Below are 20845 nucleotides of genomic sequence, written 5' to 3'. Positions count from 1 at the left end.
CAGAATAGTTTCCCTTTTTAGACCTTGCGCTCTATAGGGCAGATGACGTAAAGGTCATCTGTTTCTGTGGTTCGCGGTTAACGAGGGTGTCTTGTGGCCAGTACAACGTACAACCGCCATTACTTTTCCGCGACTAATGTCAGGTTAGAGTTGGGTGGACTCAGAGGCGCCCAAAGATCCCGAAATAAAAAAATCCCAGTCTTCACCAGGATTCGAACCCGGGACCCCCGCTCAGAAACCAAGTGGAGCTTACAATATAGATCGTTTCTTGGATCTCAATGTTAGCGAAGTTCAGTCGCCATTGTTGTTTAACTGTTGTGATATTTCTTAGCCCATTTGTAACTTCTGAAGTTGGAAATTACCTTTAGTTTCCCCTTTAAATAATATTCTAGCAAATTGGATTAATTTTCACTTGTAATTTCGGTATAAAGATTTCTCTTCTCAATAGGTGAAAGACCTTCTCATGCTGATGCATAGTGCGACATGGACTCTTTCTTTCCACGCCTTTATTCTTTGTCAGCTCCTTAACTCTGTACTTTCACTTCCTAACTGTAATCATCGCTTTCATATATCAATAGATCTCAAAATGTATAAACAGTACCCGGTGTCCACCTCAAATTCTTATAATAATGAAGATTGTATTTCATTTAAGGTCGTGAAACGGAAATAGCCAAGCTTGGTTTGATTTATATCAGTTATCATCACGATCTCACAGTCGAGATCAATATCTAGAGCTGAATCTGTTCTGTAACCGAACTCTTTGAGTGGGCTTGCAGGTCTTTGTTCAATCGTCCATCTCCACGCCTTGGAAACCAAGTACTGATGTCAGGTCTCTTAGAGCTTTGTCTGCCTATGCATGGTTCACTCTACAGACCCTGCCCAGTCCAGAAAAGTCCGCCATATCTTTTCCCCTGGCCTTATCTGGAAGATTCGTCTACTCACATGTATATTGGTCGTCATTTCCTTGATATGTGAAAGAGTTCCCCGAAGTTCTCAAGAAACTATGAGTTAAAATTTCTCTAGAAACTAGGAGCTAAATTTTCTCAAGAAACTATGAGATAAAGTTTCTCAAGAAACCAGGAGCTAAAATTTCTCTAGAAACTAAGAGCTGAGGTTTCTCTGGAAACTAGAAGATAAAGTTCCTCAAGAAACTAAGAGATAAAAGTTTCTCAAGACACTAGAAGCTAAATTTTCTCAACAAACAAGGATCTAAAATTTCTCTAGAAACTAGGAGCTTAAGTTCTCAAGAAACTAGGAGTTGAAGTTTCTCAAGAAACTAAGAGCTGAGGTTTCTCTAGAAACTAGGATCTAAAAAAAGTTTCTCTAGAAACTAGGAGCTTAAGTTTCTATAGGAGCTTAAGTTTTTAAAAAACTAGGAGCTTAATTTTCTCAAGAAACTAGGAGTTGAAGTTTCTCTAGAAACTAGAAGCTAACATTTCTCTAGAAACTAGGAGATAAAGTTTCAGAAGAAACTAGGAGCCAAAATTTCTCTAGAAACTAGGAGCTTAAGTTTCTCAAGAAACTAGGAGTTGAAGTTTCTCTAGAAACGAAGAGCTAACATTTCTCTAGAAACTAGGAGATAAAGTTTCTCAAGAAACTAGGAGCTAAAATTTCTCTAGAAACTAGGAGCTTAAGTTTCTCTAGAAACTAGGAGCTTAATTTTCTCAAGAAACTAGGAGTTGAAGTTTCTCTAGAAACGAAGAGCTAACATTTCTCTAGAAACTAGGAGCTAAAGTTTCTCAAGAAACTAGGAGCTAAAATTTCTCTAGAAACTAGAAGCTTAAGTTTCTCAAGAAACTAGGAGTTGAAGTTTCTCTAGAAACTAAGAGCTGAGGTTTCTCTAGAAATATAGGAACTAAAGTAATCGTTGGAAAACAACTCTGTAACATGGTGTAACCCAAATCAAGATGCTCTACCATAGAGGAATCTTTAGACAGAAGCTCTACCATAGAGGAATCTTTAGACAGAAGCTTCACCATAGAGGAATCTTTAGACAGAAGCTTCACCATAGAGGAATCTTTAGACAGAAGCTTCACCATAGAGGAATCTTTAGACAGAAGCTTCACCATAGAGGAATCTTTAGACAGAAGCTTTACCATAGAGGAATCTTTAGACAGAAGCTTCACCATAGAGGAATCTTTAGACAGAAGCTTTACCATAGAGGAATCTTTAGACAGAAGCTTTACCATAGAGGAATCTTTAGACAGAAGCTTTACCATAGAGGAATCTTTAGACAGAAGCGAGATCAGAGAGCCTCTGCTTCATTCTAAGTATAATCTTTCCAATAGACTAGATGTTAACTGAACTTTGCGATGGCTCCACCCGAGACCATTCGTGATAGAAAGCATCAACACTGACATGCGACGTAGCAACCTGTGGGCAGTGTTGACCAATAATAGCACGTTGCCACGTCGTACTTACTGGCAAAGAACTATTGGTCTAAACTGCCCACAGGTTGTGACGTTGCAATTCAGTGTTCAGGCCTTCTATAACGAATGGTCTCGAACTGATACCCTAACCACTGTGCCAGGGAAGTGCTTATGAAAATAGAAGGTTTTATAGTTATCTATTGTTAGTTTCAAAGTTTTCTCTCTCTATAAAATATAAAGGAAGTAATTCAACTTTTACCACATTATCAGTCAAGTACAAACTAATTACCAAGAGTTAATTAACTAATTTAGTTATTTTTTAAATTGATTCTGGTTGTGTGTAAACGAAATAATTGTGCAAAATTCCAGCTTCCACCGAGTTTAGGTCTTGGAGAAATAATGTGTACAAACTTTTTACCAGAGTGAGTTGATATCAGCTTTGTATAAGGTCCTATTTCCCAGTTTATATTTAGATACAGTAGCGCTAAAATAATCTAATAGTGAAAGAAGACATTTTGGTTTTATATCTCAAGTAAGTCTAGTCGTCTACAACGTAACGAATCATCCGAAGGTGATTGTAGGTCTTACTTTAATATTCGTTATTTGTTACCCAAATATTAGTTTAATCACGTACTGCTGTGCGATACCATTTTCAACTATTTAAAAAAATAAATTAGTATTTCATTTTACTGATACACTTGGTGAGTTCATAAAAAAATATTTCAAGTAATTATTGTCCTAGCCTGTTGCCTATTTCACTTTGCAGTACCGATAAGCCTTATCACGTCTTTGACTCTTTAGCATGTTTATACATTGATCCAACACTAGGACGGAAGTCACGTGACGTTGACTGAATCGAACTTGACAAAGTTGAAAAATAAGCAAAATAAGTCATTGCTTGAACGCACCTGTACATTTACCTGAATGACATAAGTGATGACGTCACAAATCTGCACTTAATCCAGTGCACTTAATCCAGTGCACTTAGCCTTAAGATACACTGCTGTACTTTTGTTTTTCTTTTGTAAATGTTGGTACAATGTCAGAAGATGTTATTGCATTACAATATCCAGAATAAGAGTGGTTCTTTATGTTTTAGGCTTCTAAAAAAACTTAAACCATTAGTTGGAGGCCTGGTGGATAGGCTAAGTACACTTGAACTTGACCTGGCTTGGCTACCTATGAAGGGGGCTAAAGGTTTGACACCCGACTCGAGCAGAATTGTCTCTACCGAGAGCACAGAAAACCTTCTACCAGGTACCCCCCCCCCCCCACCCCCACGTCCACAAATGAGATTGGACCATAGCGTTACGAGCATGAATGCTATAATATTGGGACTGTCACACGATTTGAATACAATTGTACATTCTTGTAATGTAATGGAAAAGCAGGCCCTTTGATGGTCCGTGACCTGGTGTATTAGTAAAGATTTCTTCTGGCAAGCTGAATCTCCTTGCAATGGTTAGGAGTTATACTTGAGGAGCTTAAACTCTAGTCAAGCTGACATTTGTTATTTATTGCTAAATGCCATCCTGAAAAAAAATTGCTTTATTTTGTCATAGAAGTCAGTTATGAATAAAAAAGAAAAGTAAGTCCTTAGTTTTATAGATGTCAGAACGAAATCTTTAATTACAAACCATCAATCGAATTGATTCAATAATGTCTTCAGCAATCAACTAAAAGTGTTTGTGAATTAGCCAATGAGTACAAAATGTAGCATCTAGCGTGAATCACTGGTGAAAGTCTCTTAGAATCTAAGTTACCCCAGAGCCTGGACACACGTTTACTTAGTCTGATGTTTTATTCAGAAGGTCTTGTAACGAGGTAGGACGAACTGAGACTGACCCTTGAGAAGTCCGAATTAATTAACGCTGACCATTCTAGAGGAGATGCTAAGTTGATAGCCAGCGACGGTTAGATGGATTTGGTATGCTAATGTTCTTTTGTTCATTGTTTCTGCTCAGACACCAAGACCTTGAACTTAACATAGTCAACGTATAGTCCTACAAAAGTCAGCAAGTATCAAGCATTACTGAATTCATAAATGTGACTTGTACATATATTCAGAGAATTCAAATATTCTATGTGTTGATTAAGTAACTGGCAAATAAGAAGCTGTACAGATGCTACACTGATTATCACATCGCAAAGAAAGAGATTAGAGACAAGGTCACTACAGCGATTGAACCCCACGATGACCTGCTAACCATTGTAAAAAAAAAGCGGAAACTAATATGTTCATATTTTACAAGGTCCTCGGGGTTTGCAAAGACCTTCCTTCAAGGAGCAGTACCAGGAAAAAGAAGAAGAGGCAGAGAAAGCGATGGGAAGATAACATAAAAATGAACGGGCCTGCTATTGAGCGAGGTTCTATCCAAAAGACAGAGAAGAATGGAGAAAGACGGTTGACAAATCTTGTGTGGTGTCCCAACGGTCCAACAGACTAAGGGGATAGGTGAAGGTGAGAGATGCTACTTCATACTTTGATGAAGTAACTGGCAAGTATGAAGCCGCAGTGACGCTACTCCATACTTTGATGAAGTAACTGGCAAGTATGAAGCCGCAATGACGCTACTCCATACTCTGATGAAGTAACTGGCAAGTATGAAGCCGCAGTGACTCACTCCATACTCTGATGAAGTTTTTCTGATCCCATAGTTCCTCGCTCCTCAACAGTTTTTAAAAGTAAAGCATCCCAGGACGCGCTCAACCCTCAGAGAGTCTCGAGGAAAGATGTCATTTCCAACAGTTGTGGAATGCAGAAATGCATGTTCCTAGCGTATTTATATACAGATGTAGCCAGGAGGGCCTAAGGTAGTCAGGGGGGCCTCTGGTAGTCAGGGGGGCCTATGGCAGTCAGGGAGGCCTATGGTAGTCAGGGAGGCCTATGTAGTCAGGGGGGTCTATGTTAGTCAGGGGTGCTTATGGTAGTCAGAAGGGCCTAATTGAAATGAGTCCCCTTGAGGAGGCTTGAGCTCTGAGTTCAAATACAAGTCGTACATGTTTAGAGAATTCAAACCGTCTATGTGTTGATGAAGTAACTGGCAAATAAGAAGCTTGTACAGATGCTACACTGATCACCGCACCGCAAACAAAGAGATTAGAGACAAGGTCACTACAGCGATTGGACCCCACGATGACCTGCTAACCATTTTCATTACTGGAGTAGTTAAGTTATAGGATTATAACACACTGAGAAATCTAAAAGCATGAAATTGCGATAAATAAAAACAATTGGTAAAATATTTATTATTTTTAATTACTGACTGTACACTGAGTGAACAAGAAGCTGGACATTGATATGGATATAAATAAACATCAAGGCACGTGGATATACATGGATTACATAAACACATACTTATATCACAAGCTTTAAACACACACACACACACAACTTTAACCTTATCATTTTTTTTCTTGTGGGTTGTTTCTAGTTAAAAAAGACTTTAGCTTTAGTTTGTTAACTTAATAGCGATCACAGGAGATCTAATGTTATGAGGAATCATATAGCATAGACACATATAGAGCTAAGGGCGTAGTTGTTACGGTCGTAGCGCAGCATGGTGTGAATGATCAAATGGTGTGAATGTGGTTATCGAATGAAAGAGAAGTAAAAAGTAGGGATTTTGAAGATATGGATGTGAAGCGAGATGAAAATATTATGTTGACATTAAATGTACGAATATTTTAAGTGTTTCTTAATTAGAATATTAGTGCATTCTTATTTGGAAGAGTCTTGTGTCGTAACAGGAGTTAAAGGTTTTAACGTGCTAGGGATGATTATAGACCTAGTCGAAGGGTCCGGCAAGGAATTGTCGCAGTGACCCCAATGACTTTTGGAAACGATTTTATCCAACAGCTCTTCAAGCCCTGTTTGAAAGGTTCACAATGGTAGCGACCATTGTGGTTTTGGGTTGTACGGTGTACGTAGCCTAAAGGTTCTCAAACTTTTTTGACCCTGGGACCTCTTCTTATAGTCAAAACTTGCTCACGGACCCCATAATGAAACAAAAAGCTACATAAATGCTAACATATAAGTAACAAATGTAAAAAAAAAAAAGAAAAGGAAACATTTTATTGAAGGAGGGTTGTTTTTTTTTTAAATTATAACCTTTGTTTAAAATAAAATTATAAAAATGGCTTACGTGAAGTTGTTCGGATTTCGAGTCGGTTTCTTTGATTTGTGATGAGGCTCATTATGACAATGAATCTACGTTGTACCAAGCAAGAACATGTAAATACAGTCAAAAACTTCTCTACAATGACCCCAGAGGCGTAGCGAGGGGGGGGGCAAGGGGGCACGAGGCCCCCGGAGCCATCCTCACGGGGAGGGGGGACCATATGCAGCCTATATTTTTATGTGATGTTCATTGAAAATGAGGGAGGGTGACGCCGATAATGTACCTTGCCCAGGGCGCACGCATTGCTCACTACGCCTCTGACCCATAATGCACGATAAAAAATTTGTAATACGTTTATGTCACTAGAATTTGTGGTTCAGACATTGGTTTAAGTTCCTCGTTTGTGAGTAGTTCAATAAGCTGCTCCTCCATTCGTGGGCATTCATCATTGATCAGTTCTTATATAAGCTCAATTCGTATCATAGCACTGCAGTTATATCTAATATTAAATGGTGTGAGAAACAGAGGGGGGGGGGTACCATTTTTTCGTTAATACTTATCTAGATTATTTTTTTCCAAGAACATTAAAGCTTGCAGTTCATGATCTAATGAAACGATGTAGGAGCAATGTGAGATGACTTTGTGATCGGGATCTTTTCTTTACAATGCATTTTTAACCAACAACTTACAGCAAGTCATTGAAATATTGACATTTGTAAGCCTAGGTCGGGATAATCTAAACACGGGTTACCTTAAAAATGAAAGTCCTAAGTCTTTATATTGGTACGATTCTCTCTCTCTTAATCAGGTCTTTTGTAAACACTGCTCAACACACAATACATGTAACTCAAGAACCTGACAACAAGTTCCAAAATATAGTGGTACTTTAATGAATAGATAACAGCCAATACTAGACGCCAGTAGAAAAACAATAAGCTACTACAAATGTTACATGGTACATCACCGTACTGCCGAACTAAACTCTGTAGTCTATTGTCTCTTCCTGAATTCATACGATTCACTCGAGGACTGCACCAGGACCGACCTTATGGCCGACCAACAGTCCCGGTCTACTCGCTGTCCTGTCTTGAACTGCACTGCCTTACACACTCTGTCTCTGGTCCACGAAGGCTTCTGATCACATGACCATAACACGGGTCATATTCAAGTGCAATGTTCATACCAGTACTGTCCCTTGTCCATCGATACAGCACGCTAAACTGTATTACTGGCATGTGTCACATGTGTCAGCTGATCATACACAGTTAACTCTATTGTATCGCCAATAGGGTTACAACAATATGTATGAAAATTTTCAAATGTTCCAATAACGTCTAAACTAGAGCTTATCCTCGGTGAGTGTCCATTAAAGGTCGAGTTTGCGTCTTAATATGACCCAACAAAACGATTTTACTCACAGGCCAGGGAGAGATGGCTCTTGTACGATGCCCCATCAACTTGGTAGATTACATACGATAGCTTCACACACGACTCATTGAGCCACATCTGGGTTCCTCATTCCAATTGAGTCCGGAGCCCGAACCCTGAAGGGGTTCCATCTTGTTCCTATAATCTGTGTAATGTGCCGCCTGTAGCCGTAAGAGGGTCATAACCACCCGTATAATCTTCGTGAGAAGCGGCTCGGCGGATGGGATTGGTTAGCGCAACTCTTCTTTCATCCTGTCCCTGTATAATGGTTGTTCTCTAAAGCGTGCAGTGGAAGTACAATGGAGGCAGTGTACTATCAAAGTCAGCCTATCCGTCTCCCCTAACGGACGTTACCACAGTAGTGCCATGATAATGCCTGCCCAGCAGGCAGACGATGTTAGCTGTCCAGTAGAAGCGATATTTTATTTTATTACAGGTCAACTCAATCAATAATAGCATGAAATCAAATCAATAACAGCATGAGAAATTCAAAATGATTTGTCGATGAGAAACCGACATCGATGTGTTGCAAAATAAAGTTTATGAACTGTATAGGCAATACAATTAGTCTGTCTCTGTAGACACGTTGCTCTTTATTCCATAAATGGTATGTCAGTGAATTATTATAGAATATATGCATCTCCCTTTGATTGCGATTCAAATGTTGGATATTTAAGAAAAAGCGTCGTCAATTCTTTTAAAGTTCTTCCAATTTACATAGAAGATCAACACAAAGTTTGACGAGTAACATTGTAGGAATATGCCTTCCAAATGATTCAAAAACTAAAAAATAAATAAATAAAAATAAAACACATAAAAAAACGAAGCATTTTAACAGGGCCTGCTCAACGTTTCGATTAACCAGTCATGAGGACTCAATTTGTTGGACTCACTAAAAATAGCTCAAACTTGCTTTTCAATGAACTTCAAATTTAATGATTACTAATTGAACACAAGATGTATTTATATATTGATGAATATGAAATTTTAATGAGAAAAGTTAAACTTTCATGTATTTTTTTCTTACTTCCTTTCAATACGTTCTAAAATGTTTGCTAATTGCTTCTATTTTCACCAGACATGCCCCGGAACCAGACGAAGATAATCTAACGGGACCAGACCAGATGATGCTTGCTTGTGTTGAGCGAAAGACCAATTAAGACTGCCAAGAGTTCAGAGATGTATATATTTCGGAAGCCACCTTAAAAGTAACGTCTGCATTTCAGTATTTCTCTGGTCGTTTACTTTTTGGATATAAACATATCAACATTCAATGTTATAAACTCTTGCTGTTTGCTCTGCTACTGTTGACGAAATAACACCCTGTGTTGTCAGGGATGAAGGCTTCAAGCCATGGGTACGGAAGGTCAACGTCGATGTTTTCTGCAAAGATCGGACCGTGAACTTTCCTCGAGTTCCAGGGACGGCTAAAAGACATGATGGATCAATACATGGGGATCCTGGTCATCCCCGACGTCCACCCGAATTCATCGGTCAACGGTTCCGGCTCCGGAACGGAGAGCAGCAACTCGACTTTCCCCACGGGCACCGACGAAGGGCAGATACTGCTGGAAATTCTCGGGGCTAAGAGGAAGGAGTTGCGGTTCGTTGTGCTGCTGATAGTCATCTACAGCGTGGTCTTTGTCACGGGCATCGTTGGCAACGTCTGTACCTGCGTCGTCATCGCCAAGAATGCCTACATGCGAACTGCCACTAATTATTATCTCTTCAGTCTGGCCATGTCAGACATCTTTACCTTGCTCTTCGGTAAGTCAATACACCATCCATCTTTCTCCTCAGCTACCACAGTACCATTCGATGACCATCCCCAGTCTTTTACTACTTTGTTGTTTTTTTTACTCCTCTTTCTCCCTTTCTCTCTTTCTGTTTCTAATGCTTAAATCTCCGTCCATCTCTCTTTTTCTCTCTAATCTTTGTCTCTCTTTTCTCATTTTCTGCGATGTTTGTGTCTTATCCATCTATAAAGTATACACAAAGCAATCTTACTAAAGACTTTTTTCACTGTGATCGAGTGCTATTTTATTCTCTGTCAATAAACTCCTTCTCCCCACCCCCTTATTCGTATTATCTCGCCATGTGATTAAAATCACACTTTAAAGATCCAGAGATAAAAAAAAAAACAGGCATTTACAAAAAAGTTTAAAATAAATCAATTGCTACATTATGAAACTGATAATGGTCTATGGGTTATCATTCTATTCGATTGGAATCTGATCAGACCGGATCGAACAGCATCTGACCAAATGGAATGGGTTCGAATGGGTTCGGGTGTAATCGTTAATGAAAAACAAATGGCCAGTATGACGATTGACACCACAACATCCGCATTATTGGCGCGACACTCTCTCAACTTCGCTGCCAGCTTCGCGACTTTCCAGACTTCTACCCACGCCACCTTTTCATTCCACCCTTTTTTGTCTTCCACACAAGACGAGAGTGTAAGGTCAAGGTAGGAATTGAAAAAACAACACAGAAAGCAATTAAAAGAAAAAAAGAAACAAAAGATTTTATCACCCCAAATTTTACAAAAAGAAGGAAATAGCAAGTCAATCAAGTTTTGGACTGGGTTACCGGCCTTTTTGTTTCAACCCCAACGCTAGTGAGATATAAAAAAAAAAAAGCTTACCCAAGGTAGCCCTAAGGAGGCCTTGTTAGCTACCGGTCATTTGCGATTCACTACTAGGGGTTTCCATGGATGGATGCACCCTGACCACACTTCCCCGTGGTGAAGGCTGTCCAGGCCTGAGCAAGCTATTATAGCACAGTGCAGGAGATGCCATTGTTCATATTTCTCACGGCTATGGCCAAATTTTGATTCACGGTTTCCCCGCTGTGGGGAAGAAGAGGAAACCCTTGTCTCATATTCTTTTTGACTGCCCCAGACTGGCTAATCTCCGTCTCGACGGGTCTGGGAAACCAAAAATTCTCGACCTGTATGGTGACATGTATGGACTACGCAAATTAATGATATAGCCAGTAGTGTCACTTCCATGTAGGTCTACTTCTGACGTAAAGGTGGAAGGAAAAAAAGGTAGGGGAGAAATGCATAAACATTTATAAGATAAGATAAGATAATTTTTGGTCCAAAACAAATGGAAATTCATTTTTTTGTTCACCTCAGCATTACCACTTAATGGCTATAACACTAATACTAGAGCTGCAAACATGAACAGCATTCGACTGCTAAACATACGCACACATACACACAATTAGCGCTGAATAAATTAGGCTTCTTTTTATGTACTTCTCTGTGACAACATGTGACCTTGAAGCACTCTGACTGAAAGTGAAATGAAGGAGATTTAAAAACTTTTTGTTCGAGACGAATTCTCTATTTCCAGAAACTGGGCGCAGAGAGTTAGGATTTCTCTGAATGCATATTGTTTCATGACCACAGAAAAATATTCAAGTAAACAATGACTGGATATAAGAATATTAAATTTAGCTTCAAATATATGAATACATTTTGTCTGTCCTGTTTCCATAGGGAAAGTAATTTATCCCATATATTAAAATGATATACTTCTCAAAAACTTTTTGTATGTATTAGGAGTTTTGATGACATGTAAATAATCTGTCAGTCAATGTCTCATTCAGTTGCTAGAATCTCCCAGGCAGGGGCGCTTATACTCAAATATTTCATCTCTTGGAATGACAAAACCTCCACACACAATATAAACAAATCTGAGTTGTCCATCTTGAAAAGATAATGAGATATGAGAGTTGGTTGTCAATAACATGTCCTTAGAAATATAGACACATGATCACATGATCACATACACAGTTTGATGAACGTTTGAATGCACTTCTTAAAACTCCAGAATGTAAGGGAAGGAGTAGTTCTGTAAAAGGGACAAAGTGGGACACCAATACTTTTTATCTACAAGACAGATTGCATGTTTTTCATAATTGCTATTGAAAATGGGTTGTTTGCATATGAAATGTAAGTGCATGTTAAATCTTTTCAAACCAAGATTTCCCATTTCTCCAGGCAAACAAAAGAAAACACGTTTTGTCATTTTCCTTTGCTGAAAGGTTGAAATTGTTTCTACTGGAATGGGTAAAAGTACTAGACTTATTTAGATACTTTAATTGTGGAAAGCAAGTTTTATGACGCCAAGAACCAGTTTTCAATACCATCATCTCACCATTTAGCGCAGATGCTGATTCAGCTCCAGAGAACAGAACTCAAAGCTAATTATGACCTGAAAGAGACGTTCCAGTCAGTTCTTCCGCTAGAGTTTTATAGATGCCAGAAACTGTATTTACACTTAAAAAACAACATTTGCTTCTAAACGTTCACATTATTTGGGTTTAAATACACCTGTGAACAAGTATTTTTTGTGGAAACTAGTAGTGTAATCACAGGTCAATGGTGACTGACTGTAATTTGACAACAGTCACTTAAGGATAGGAACTAGTAAGCTAATCACACAGTTCTGGAACGAGTATAAACAGTTAAATACTTCACATTTAGTACAGCTGCACATTTGTGGTGAAATGTTGTGATGTAAAAAGACAATAGCAATTTTAAAAAAATAAAAATCGTAAAATTGGTCTTTAAAATCGCTAACTCTTGTTGATGTGTAATGTTGTTAATGTATAAATATGTATTAACTATGAACTAAAAGATCTCTGTCATTATTTTTTGTTTTTACCCTATCACTCTCCTTTTCTAAATTTCCCAAGCTTTCAGCAGTGTTCTCTCTCACTCTCCATCTCTCTCTCTGTCACTGTTATCTCTCACTGTCTCTTTGGCATTTTACTTCACCCTCTCACGTTCTCTCTTATTCTCTGTCCTCTTCTCTCCCTCTCTTCACTCTCTCTCTCTCTCTCTCTCTGTCCCACATTTCTTTTTCTCTCTCTCTTTTACATCTCTCTTTCTCTCTCACTATCTCTTTTGTTCACTATCTCACCTTCTCTTACCGAATCTCTCACTTTCCCATTCGCTCTCTCTCCCTCTTGCCTTTACAAAACAAATGTTTTATCTAGGTTAATTCTGTCGCTTCATGTATCGCTTGTTCACTTGACTGTGTAATCATGAAGTGCATGTATATTAACTCCTACTGACCTCTCCATTTAGATCTGAATCTCGATGACATCGTTACAAAAGAACGTTTTCTAGTGAATACATGTTTTTTCCCTAAATCGACAGTTGTAGCCATCAAAAAAGATGACATTCTGTTTCTATATCCAAGAGTCTCCCGGTGCATCCATGGTGCAACTCCTTGCATCCACGCGTCGCTATTTCGGATAGTGAGTCATACTGACCTATTACTTTTATCTCAAATTTCGCGAATGGCAGTGGTCAGGTTGCGAATCTGTCAAAACCGAGTCTTAGCAAGCACTGAAGAGGTAAAAGGAACCTGTGTATGAAACTTCGTGCGGCATGCAATATAACATTCATACTTCATTGTAAACAACAACATATCCTGAATTGAAATGAATTGGAAAATGCGTTGCTACTTTTTGTAATTTCAACGTGATATTCGGAAAGACAGACAGATATTCAGACAAGAGAAAAAAAACACAGAAACAGCTCAAAAAACATTTTTTTCTTACGGTAAATAAATTACAATAAATGTACTATTAATATTATGTTTAGATCAGTTTTAGTACTTTATAGTCAAATCTTGAAGTATTTCTGACCGGAAACAGTGTGTCGCCCATAATTTAGGCTCCAAATTATTAAGGGACAACGGCGGACATTTGCGGACAACTTGGGTCAAGTCAATCATTAGCAGGACAGAATCAGGACATCGGGTTTCCTTTTCAATGTGTCTGATATCATTGAGTTTATTCCCTTTAAATGGACACCTGTCTATATAGACAGAGAAGCACTATCTATTGTGATATCCTGGTTAGAGGCTCTCAATTATGTCTCCACTCATTTGAATGTAAGGGGCGGGCATTTGAAAGGAGGTGGTTGTGGTTGCAGGAGTGACCCATTTAAAATGACCAGCTTGAGCCCGAAACGAAAACTTTGAATGTTTTTATGAAAGTTTCATTTTGTGCCGGCTTTCAATTCTAATTTTACAATGGGCCTTGCAATTTTTTTTGCCCCATAAATGGCTGCCTGGTCGTGTGGTGTTGCGCTTTGGACTGTCGTCCCAGGTTCGAACCCTGTCCGTCGCCTTCCCCCACCTTCCTGTGGGAGTTTCGGGCTTGCATGTCAATCTTAACATCTAAATGAACATCCACAATATGTGAAACAAACCTCGTAGACTACACACTTTTATTGTTCAAAAAGTCTAGCCTATTTTTTGTTATTAACAAATCACACTTTTATTTTTCAAAAAGGTTAGCCTATTTTATGTTATTAACAAATCACACTTTTATTTTTCAAAAAGTCTAGCCTATTTTATGTTATTAACAAATCACACTTTTATTTTTCAAAAAGTCTAGCCTATTTTATGTTATTAACAAATCACACTTTTATTTTTCAAAAAGTCTAGCCTATTTTATGTTATTAACAAATCACACTTTTATTTTTCAAAAAGTCTAGCCTATTTTATGTTATTAACAAATCACACTTTTATTTTTCAAAAAGTCTAGCCTATTTTATGTTATTAACAAATCACACTTTTATTTTTCAAAAAGTCTAGCCTATTTTATGTTATTAACAAATCACACTTTTATTTTTCAAAAAGTGTAGCCTATTTTATGTTATTAACAAATCACACTTTTATTTTTCAAAAAAGTCTAGCCTATTTTATGTTATTAACAAATCACACTTTTATTTTTCAAAAAGGCTAGCCTATTTTATGTTATTAACAAATCACACTTTTATTTTTCAAAAAGGCTAGCCTATTTTATGTTATTAACAAATCACACTTTTATTTTTCAAAAAGTCTAGCCTATTTTATGTTATTAACAAATCACACTTTTATTTTTCAAAAAGTCTAGCCTATTTTATGTTATTAACAAATCACACTTTTATTTTTCAAAAAGTCTAGCCTATTTTATGTTATTAACAAATCACACTTTTATTTTTCAAAAAGTCTAGCCTATTTTATGTTATTAACAAATCACACTTTTATTTTTCAAAAAGGTTAGCCTATTTTATGTTATTAACAAATCACACTTTTATTTTTCAAAAAGGCTAGCCTATTTTATGTTATTAACAAATCACACTTTTATTTTTCAAAAAGTCTAGCCTATTTTATGTTATTAACAAATCACACTTTTATTTTTCAAAAAGTATAGCCTATTTTATGTTATTAACAAATCACACTTTTATTTTTCAAAAAGTCTAGCCTATTTTATGTTATTAACAAATCACACTTTTATTTTTCAAAAAGTCTAGCCTATTTTATGTTATTAACAAATCACACTTTTATTTTTCAAAAAGGCTAGCCTATTTTATGTTATTAACAAATCACACTTTTATTTTTCAAAAAAGTCTAGCCTATTTTATGTTATTAACAAATCACACTTTTATTTTTCAAAAAGTCTAGCCTATTTTATGTTATTAACAAATCACACTTTTATTTTTCAAAAAGGCTAGCCTATTTTATGTTATTAACAAATCACACTTTTATTTTTCAAAAAGGCTAGCCTATTTTATGTTATTAACAAATCACACTTTTATTTTTCAAAAAGTCTAGCCTATTTTATGTTATTAACAAATCACACTTTTATTTTTCAAAAAGTCTAGCCTATTTTATGTTATTAACAAATCACACTTTTATTTTTCAAAAAGGCTAGCCTATTTTATGTTATTAACAAATCACACTTTTATTTTTCAAAAAGTCTAGCCTATTTTATGTTATTAACAAATCACACTTTTATTTTTCAAAAAGGCTAGCCTATTTTATGTTATTAACAAATAACACTTTTATTTTTCAAAAAGTCTAGCCTATTTTATGTTATTAACAAATCACACTTTTATTTTTCAAAAAGGCTAGCCTATTTTATGTTATTAACAAATCACACTTTTATTTTTCAAAAAGTCTAGCCTATTTTATGTTATTAACAAATCACACTTTTATTATCCAAGGGTCCATAAATCACTTTCCCAAAAGATCCCAAATCTTTTATTCTGGGTTGTTGATGGTCGTTGATTTATAGCACTAGATAGCCAGTAAACAACGAAACCGCTGTAAGCGTATTGTATTTTAACTTACAAAACTCGAAATAACTTGAATAACTTCTTTGTAAACAAAACTAATTTTTATAATATAGATATATAGTCACTAGTGACAATAAAAGCACGTCTTTACACAATGGCTCCCTGAAGTCTGGCTTATTTTATCAACACAGCTTACGACTGCGGCGATTATCTTGCATCATTCTACAAGATTAACACTAACATTAAATTAATTTCTCTCTCTCGAAAACTAACTGTAAATATTTCCTTTCTGTGGAAACACAAACACACTCCATACTACGGTTCTATTGGTGTACAATGGTGTTAATATAAAGATAAGAATCTTTGATTTGAAGCACTAATATAAACAACATTATCCTGACATTTGTGTCTAATTGTAGTCCAGGTTTGGGAGAGCGTCTGAAAGTAGAGACATGAGAGCAGTGAGTGAAAGGATCGGCATGGCAGCAGAGGCGTGGTGAGCCAAGTGTGCGCACAGGGAAGGGCACTTTATTGGTGCCCCCCCCCCCCAAATTTTCCATGACATCACATAGAGATATGGACTCATAAATAAGGAGTACTTAATAATATAATACAAATAACCTTGGAATGTATTACCAAACTAAAATATCTACAATATTTTTTGGCGTTTGGCGTTTCTATGCGTTGGCGCCCTACTGATGGTGGCGCCCGGAGCATCGTGCCCCTTTCCCATCCTTTACTGCACCTCTGCATGCCAGTGTTTTTCGAATGCTTCAGTTCTATTCACTGTTTTATGTATCAAATTGTTGTTTCTTATATCAATCGATCATGTAACTCTTATACTAGTTGTAAGTTAGAACTGTGAAGTGTGTGCAGGTCTTTACATTAATTTCTGTTTTTAGCCTGAATTTTAGCATGTATATTTTAGGTGGATGAATGAATGTTCTTCATTTTCTCGGTAAATAGCCTGAACTTTCAATTCAGGAGAGCAAAGGTGATTCGCGCAGTTGTTGTCACTCAAAACACTCGTGTACTATCGGCAACAAAAACCGATGACATCATCGACATTTTCATCTAAGAGTCAGATGTTGGGTACCTCGGGCGAACTGAGCCATAAGATCTAGAATTGAGGCTATATTTCTTAATGAAAGTCAGGCTAGCTTCAATCTCTCTCTATTATCTGTTCCAATCTCTTCTCTCTCTCTCTCTCTCTCTCTCTCTTTCTCTCTCTTTCTCTCTATGCCTCTAAGAAACGTGTAGCTGCTTGTGCACTTCAACCAATTCATTATGTCCTTGGATTGAAAGTTTCCCCGCGCAAAAAAGTTTTTAGCTTTTGTCGCAGTTACCAAACACTAATAGCAGCAGAATGTGCGCAAATCATGTACAATTTCCGCTCTGCACGCCGGTACCTGAGGCAACTTCCGGTCTAGACAGGGTTTTATTCATCTCTTCATTTCACTGAGTCTCTTGATATTTGCTGACATTTTTATCTCCAATTTTTGTTATATTTTCTTCCCTTTTCCATTTCTTTTTTGTATTTCTTCCATTCTTTCTCTCCTTCACGTTTCTTCTACATTACTTGTAGTCATTCTTTTAAATCTCACTCTTTGTCTTTAGTGCTCATTTAATTCTAAGGAAAACAATATATTTCAATACTATAATAACATATTAGCATATTGACATATTATTTTATTATAGCTTTTATATAGCGCTACTTTCATGCGTATAGCATGCTCAGAGCGCTTTGGTCCAATCTCATTTGTGGACCGTTGGGGGAGAGGGGATATCTAGGAGTTGGTTTTCCGTGCTGCCTTTAGGCGCTCAGTAAACGCAACTCTGCACGAGTCGGGTGTCGAACCTCGAGCCTCATTCTAGGTAGCCAAGCCAAGCCAAGTTCAAGCGCACTTAGCCTCTCGACCACGCTTGTTTGGTGATTAAACCGGCACGTTTCATTCTGCCACTCTCTTTGTCTTTCCCTCTTTGTCTCTGATCGTCTCTTTCTCTTACTTTCTCTCTGTCCTTTTCTTTATCGTTAAGCCTGTTTCTCTCTTTGTTTCTGTCTCTTTCCCTTTCTCTTTCTTTTCTTTTACTATGCGACTCCTTTTTGTCTCGTTTTCCCACTTTCTCTCTCTCTCTCTCTTTCTCTGTACCTCTATCCATTCTCACAATCCCTGAGTAGCTTTAGATAGAGTGAAGTACAGAAAGTGAGAAAACTGTAAGGTCTCTTTAAGTACTTAATGAATTGACTTACCTGAGCTAAGAATGATGCTTGCTTCTCGTATGCCCCCCTCCCCCCCCCATTCACTTCCAATCATTAGTTTCACACTTCCAGCAAACATTTGCTTGAACAGAGTAGAGAAAGATCTTCCCGCGTTGGAGACATTGAGGATTAGCTTGAGAACGTTCATTTATTCGATATCAAACAAACTAATTGCCTATTTGGTTAATTCTTTTTTACTGATTCATGTTTTGTTATGTACCATATATAATTGGTGAAGCTCCAAGGGAGAAATAACGTGTGGAAACTTCTTACCAGACAGACAGAGTGAGATGAAATAAGTTTTGTAAAAATGCATATCAATCAACAGAGTTTGTTCAGAGTGAAAATTCTGTCTTGATAAACTTATTGACACGAGCGTTTTCAAAGATCTAGATTTTTTTTTCTCACCCATTCTATGTTTTTCTTTTTATTCCCCACTGTCTTTCAACAGCAGAGGCTTTAGCCCGCACTTTACGCCTCAAGGCGTTTCTGAAACAAAACTTAGTTTTCTTTATAAATTATATTACAACAAAAAGATATAGATATATTTTAAAAAATGTTTAAATCCCTAAAAACAAAAGAATAATTTGCCCGCAGTCCCCTCCCCCACTCCCCATTAGATCTACTACCTGAGGCTTGAAGGTTTTGTTTGGAATGCGTTCTTTAATGAAAGCTGACGCCAGCTTCCTTTTAAAAAAATGTGAACAATTATATTTTTATTCCACTTGTTCGTTTGCCACCCAATTAAAACACCCACACCAACGATGCTCGTGATACCTAAGGTAATGAATCACGTGACAGTGTGAGCAGTCTGCAGTTTGTTGATTAAGTCTGAGCCATTTCAGTTTCCGTCTGGGAATAAACCCCTGATCAGAGACAGAAAACTGCTCAGTTGACGCTGGTGAGAGGATGTCTAAAAGACTTCTAACTAGGAGAGGTCATCAACACCTGGACTTTGAAATGTGGTAGAATAACTAGACCTGTATTTTGAAATGTGGTAGAATAACTAGACCTGTATTTTGAAATGTGGTAGAATAACTAGACCTGTATTTTGAAATGTGGTAGAATAACTAGACCTGGACTTTGAAATGTGGTAGAATAACTAGACCTGGACTTTGAAATGTGGTAGAGTAACTAGACCTGGACTTTGAACATAAAAAAAAAAACAAGCGAAATACAAAAAAAAAACTACTTAAAAAACAACAACAAAGCTTATAATAACGTGTATAAATTAGGTTGGCTCAGTCATGTAATTACATTTGTAATAGAATACAACTAAACATAATGAGTCTGTGCAAGTAGAAGTATTTTTTTAACCAACGTTTTTGTTTAGCGCCATTTCATGCTATTAGCGTCCTCAATACGCTATGATCCTATCAATTGTCTGGACCAGTTGGAAATAGGAGGAAGAACGGGATATCTGGGTGATCGCTTTTAAATGCATTTTTTTTTTAAAAAAGGGAACGACCTGAATTTGAAATTGTGGCCTAAAGTCTTCTCAGGCTTCTCAAGCCAACGCGGTAACCACTCTGCTAGCGAAGAGTCTATGAACATTGAAGATTTTATAGTTATCTATTGTTTCTATTTTATGTTTGTTTTCAATAAACCTAGTTCACCTTATACCACCACTTCAATTAAATACTATTTCATTCCCTTGTTTGATTAATTTATTACCAATAGTTAATTAACAAATTGGATAATTTTTAAATTGATTCTTGTGTTGTCAGGTAAAAGAAATAATTGTACAAAATTTCAGCATGATCCGAGATTGGGTGTGGGAGAAGTAACGTGTACAAATTTTTCTCGCCAGACAGACACACAAATAGACAGTTAAAAATATGAAATGTTTAACCATATAAATTTGATTGAAAAATTGATGAATACATTTAAGCTCAGAAATAAAAGATAATAAGAAACCAATGAAAATAATAATCAAAGATAATAAGAAATCAAAGATAATAAGAAATCAAAGATAATAAGGAACTAAAGATAATAAGGAACCAATGATAATAAGAAACCAATGATAATAAGAAATCAAAGATAATAAGAAATCAAAGATAAGAAATCAAAGATAATAAGGAACCAATGATAATAAGGAACCAAAGATAATAAGGAACCAATGATAATAAGAAATCAAAGATATTAAGAAATCAAAGATAATAAGAAACCAAAGAAGAAAATGATTTGTAAAGAGCAATACTTAATTAGCATCAATGTCAAACAGAATCTATAGTGGTTCCCTTTTCTAGTGCTACCGTCTGAGCCAATCTCACATAGCTAGTGTATTACGTATAGCAAGGATCTAATGGAATCACTCACAGTAGTCATAGCTCTGCTGCTCCAATACACCGGACCTTTGGGGTCACCAAAGAAAATTCAATTATTCAGACAGCCCTAGAGGTCAAAACAAAAGAAGGGACTCCCGAATACCCCAGATTCTCTCCCTGGCCTGAATCTGACAGGCGAGCAGATGTTGACCCAAATCTATTCAAGCTGCTAATGGGGCAAGTGACTTTTCAGTACAGACAATCTTTTGCGGTGACTAGAGAACGCAGAGTTATGGTGGCAGGGAGTA

General features: G+C 37.0%; 1 protein-coding gene across 1 annotated transcript in view; it reads left to right on the top strand.

The window, feature by feature from the left end:
• LOC106056440 (pyrokinin-1 receptor-like) overlaps positions 1 to 20845 on the top strand; it is a 231321-nt gene that overhangs the window by 55797 nt on the left and 154679 nt on the right. Inside the window, exon 2 of the mRNA XM_056032859.1 lies at positions 8997 to 9685. Coding sequence (XP_055888834.1) covers positions 9355 to 9685 — 331 coding nt within the window. The 5' untranslated portion in view covers positions 8997 to 9354. The remainder of the gene's footprint in view (positions 1 to 8996; positions 9686 to 20845) is intronic.

The sequence above is a fragment of the Biomphalaria glabrata genome, chromosome 6 (assembly GCF_947242115.1).
Source record: "Biomphalaria glabrata chromosome 6, xgBioGlab47.1, whole genome shotgun sequence".
NCBI lineage: Eukaryota > Metazoa > Mollusca > Gastropoda > Planorbidae > Biomphalaria > Biomphalaria glabrata.
This window is presented reverse-complemented; position numbering and strand designations above follow the sequence as displayed.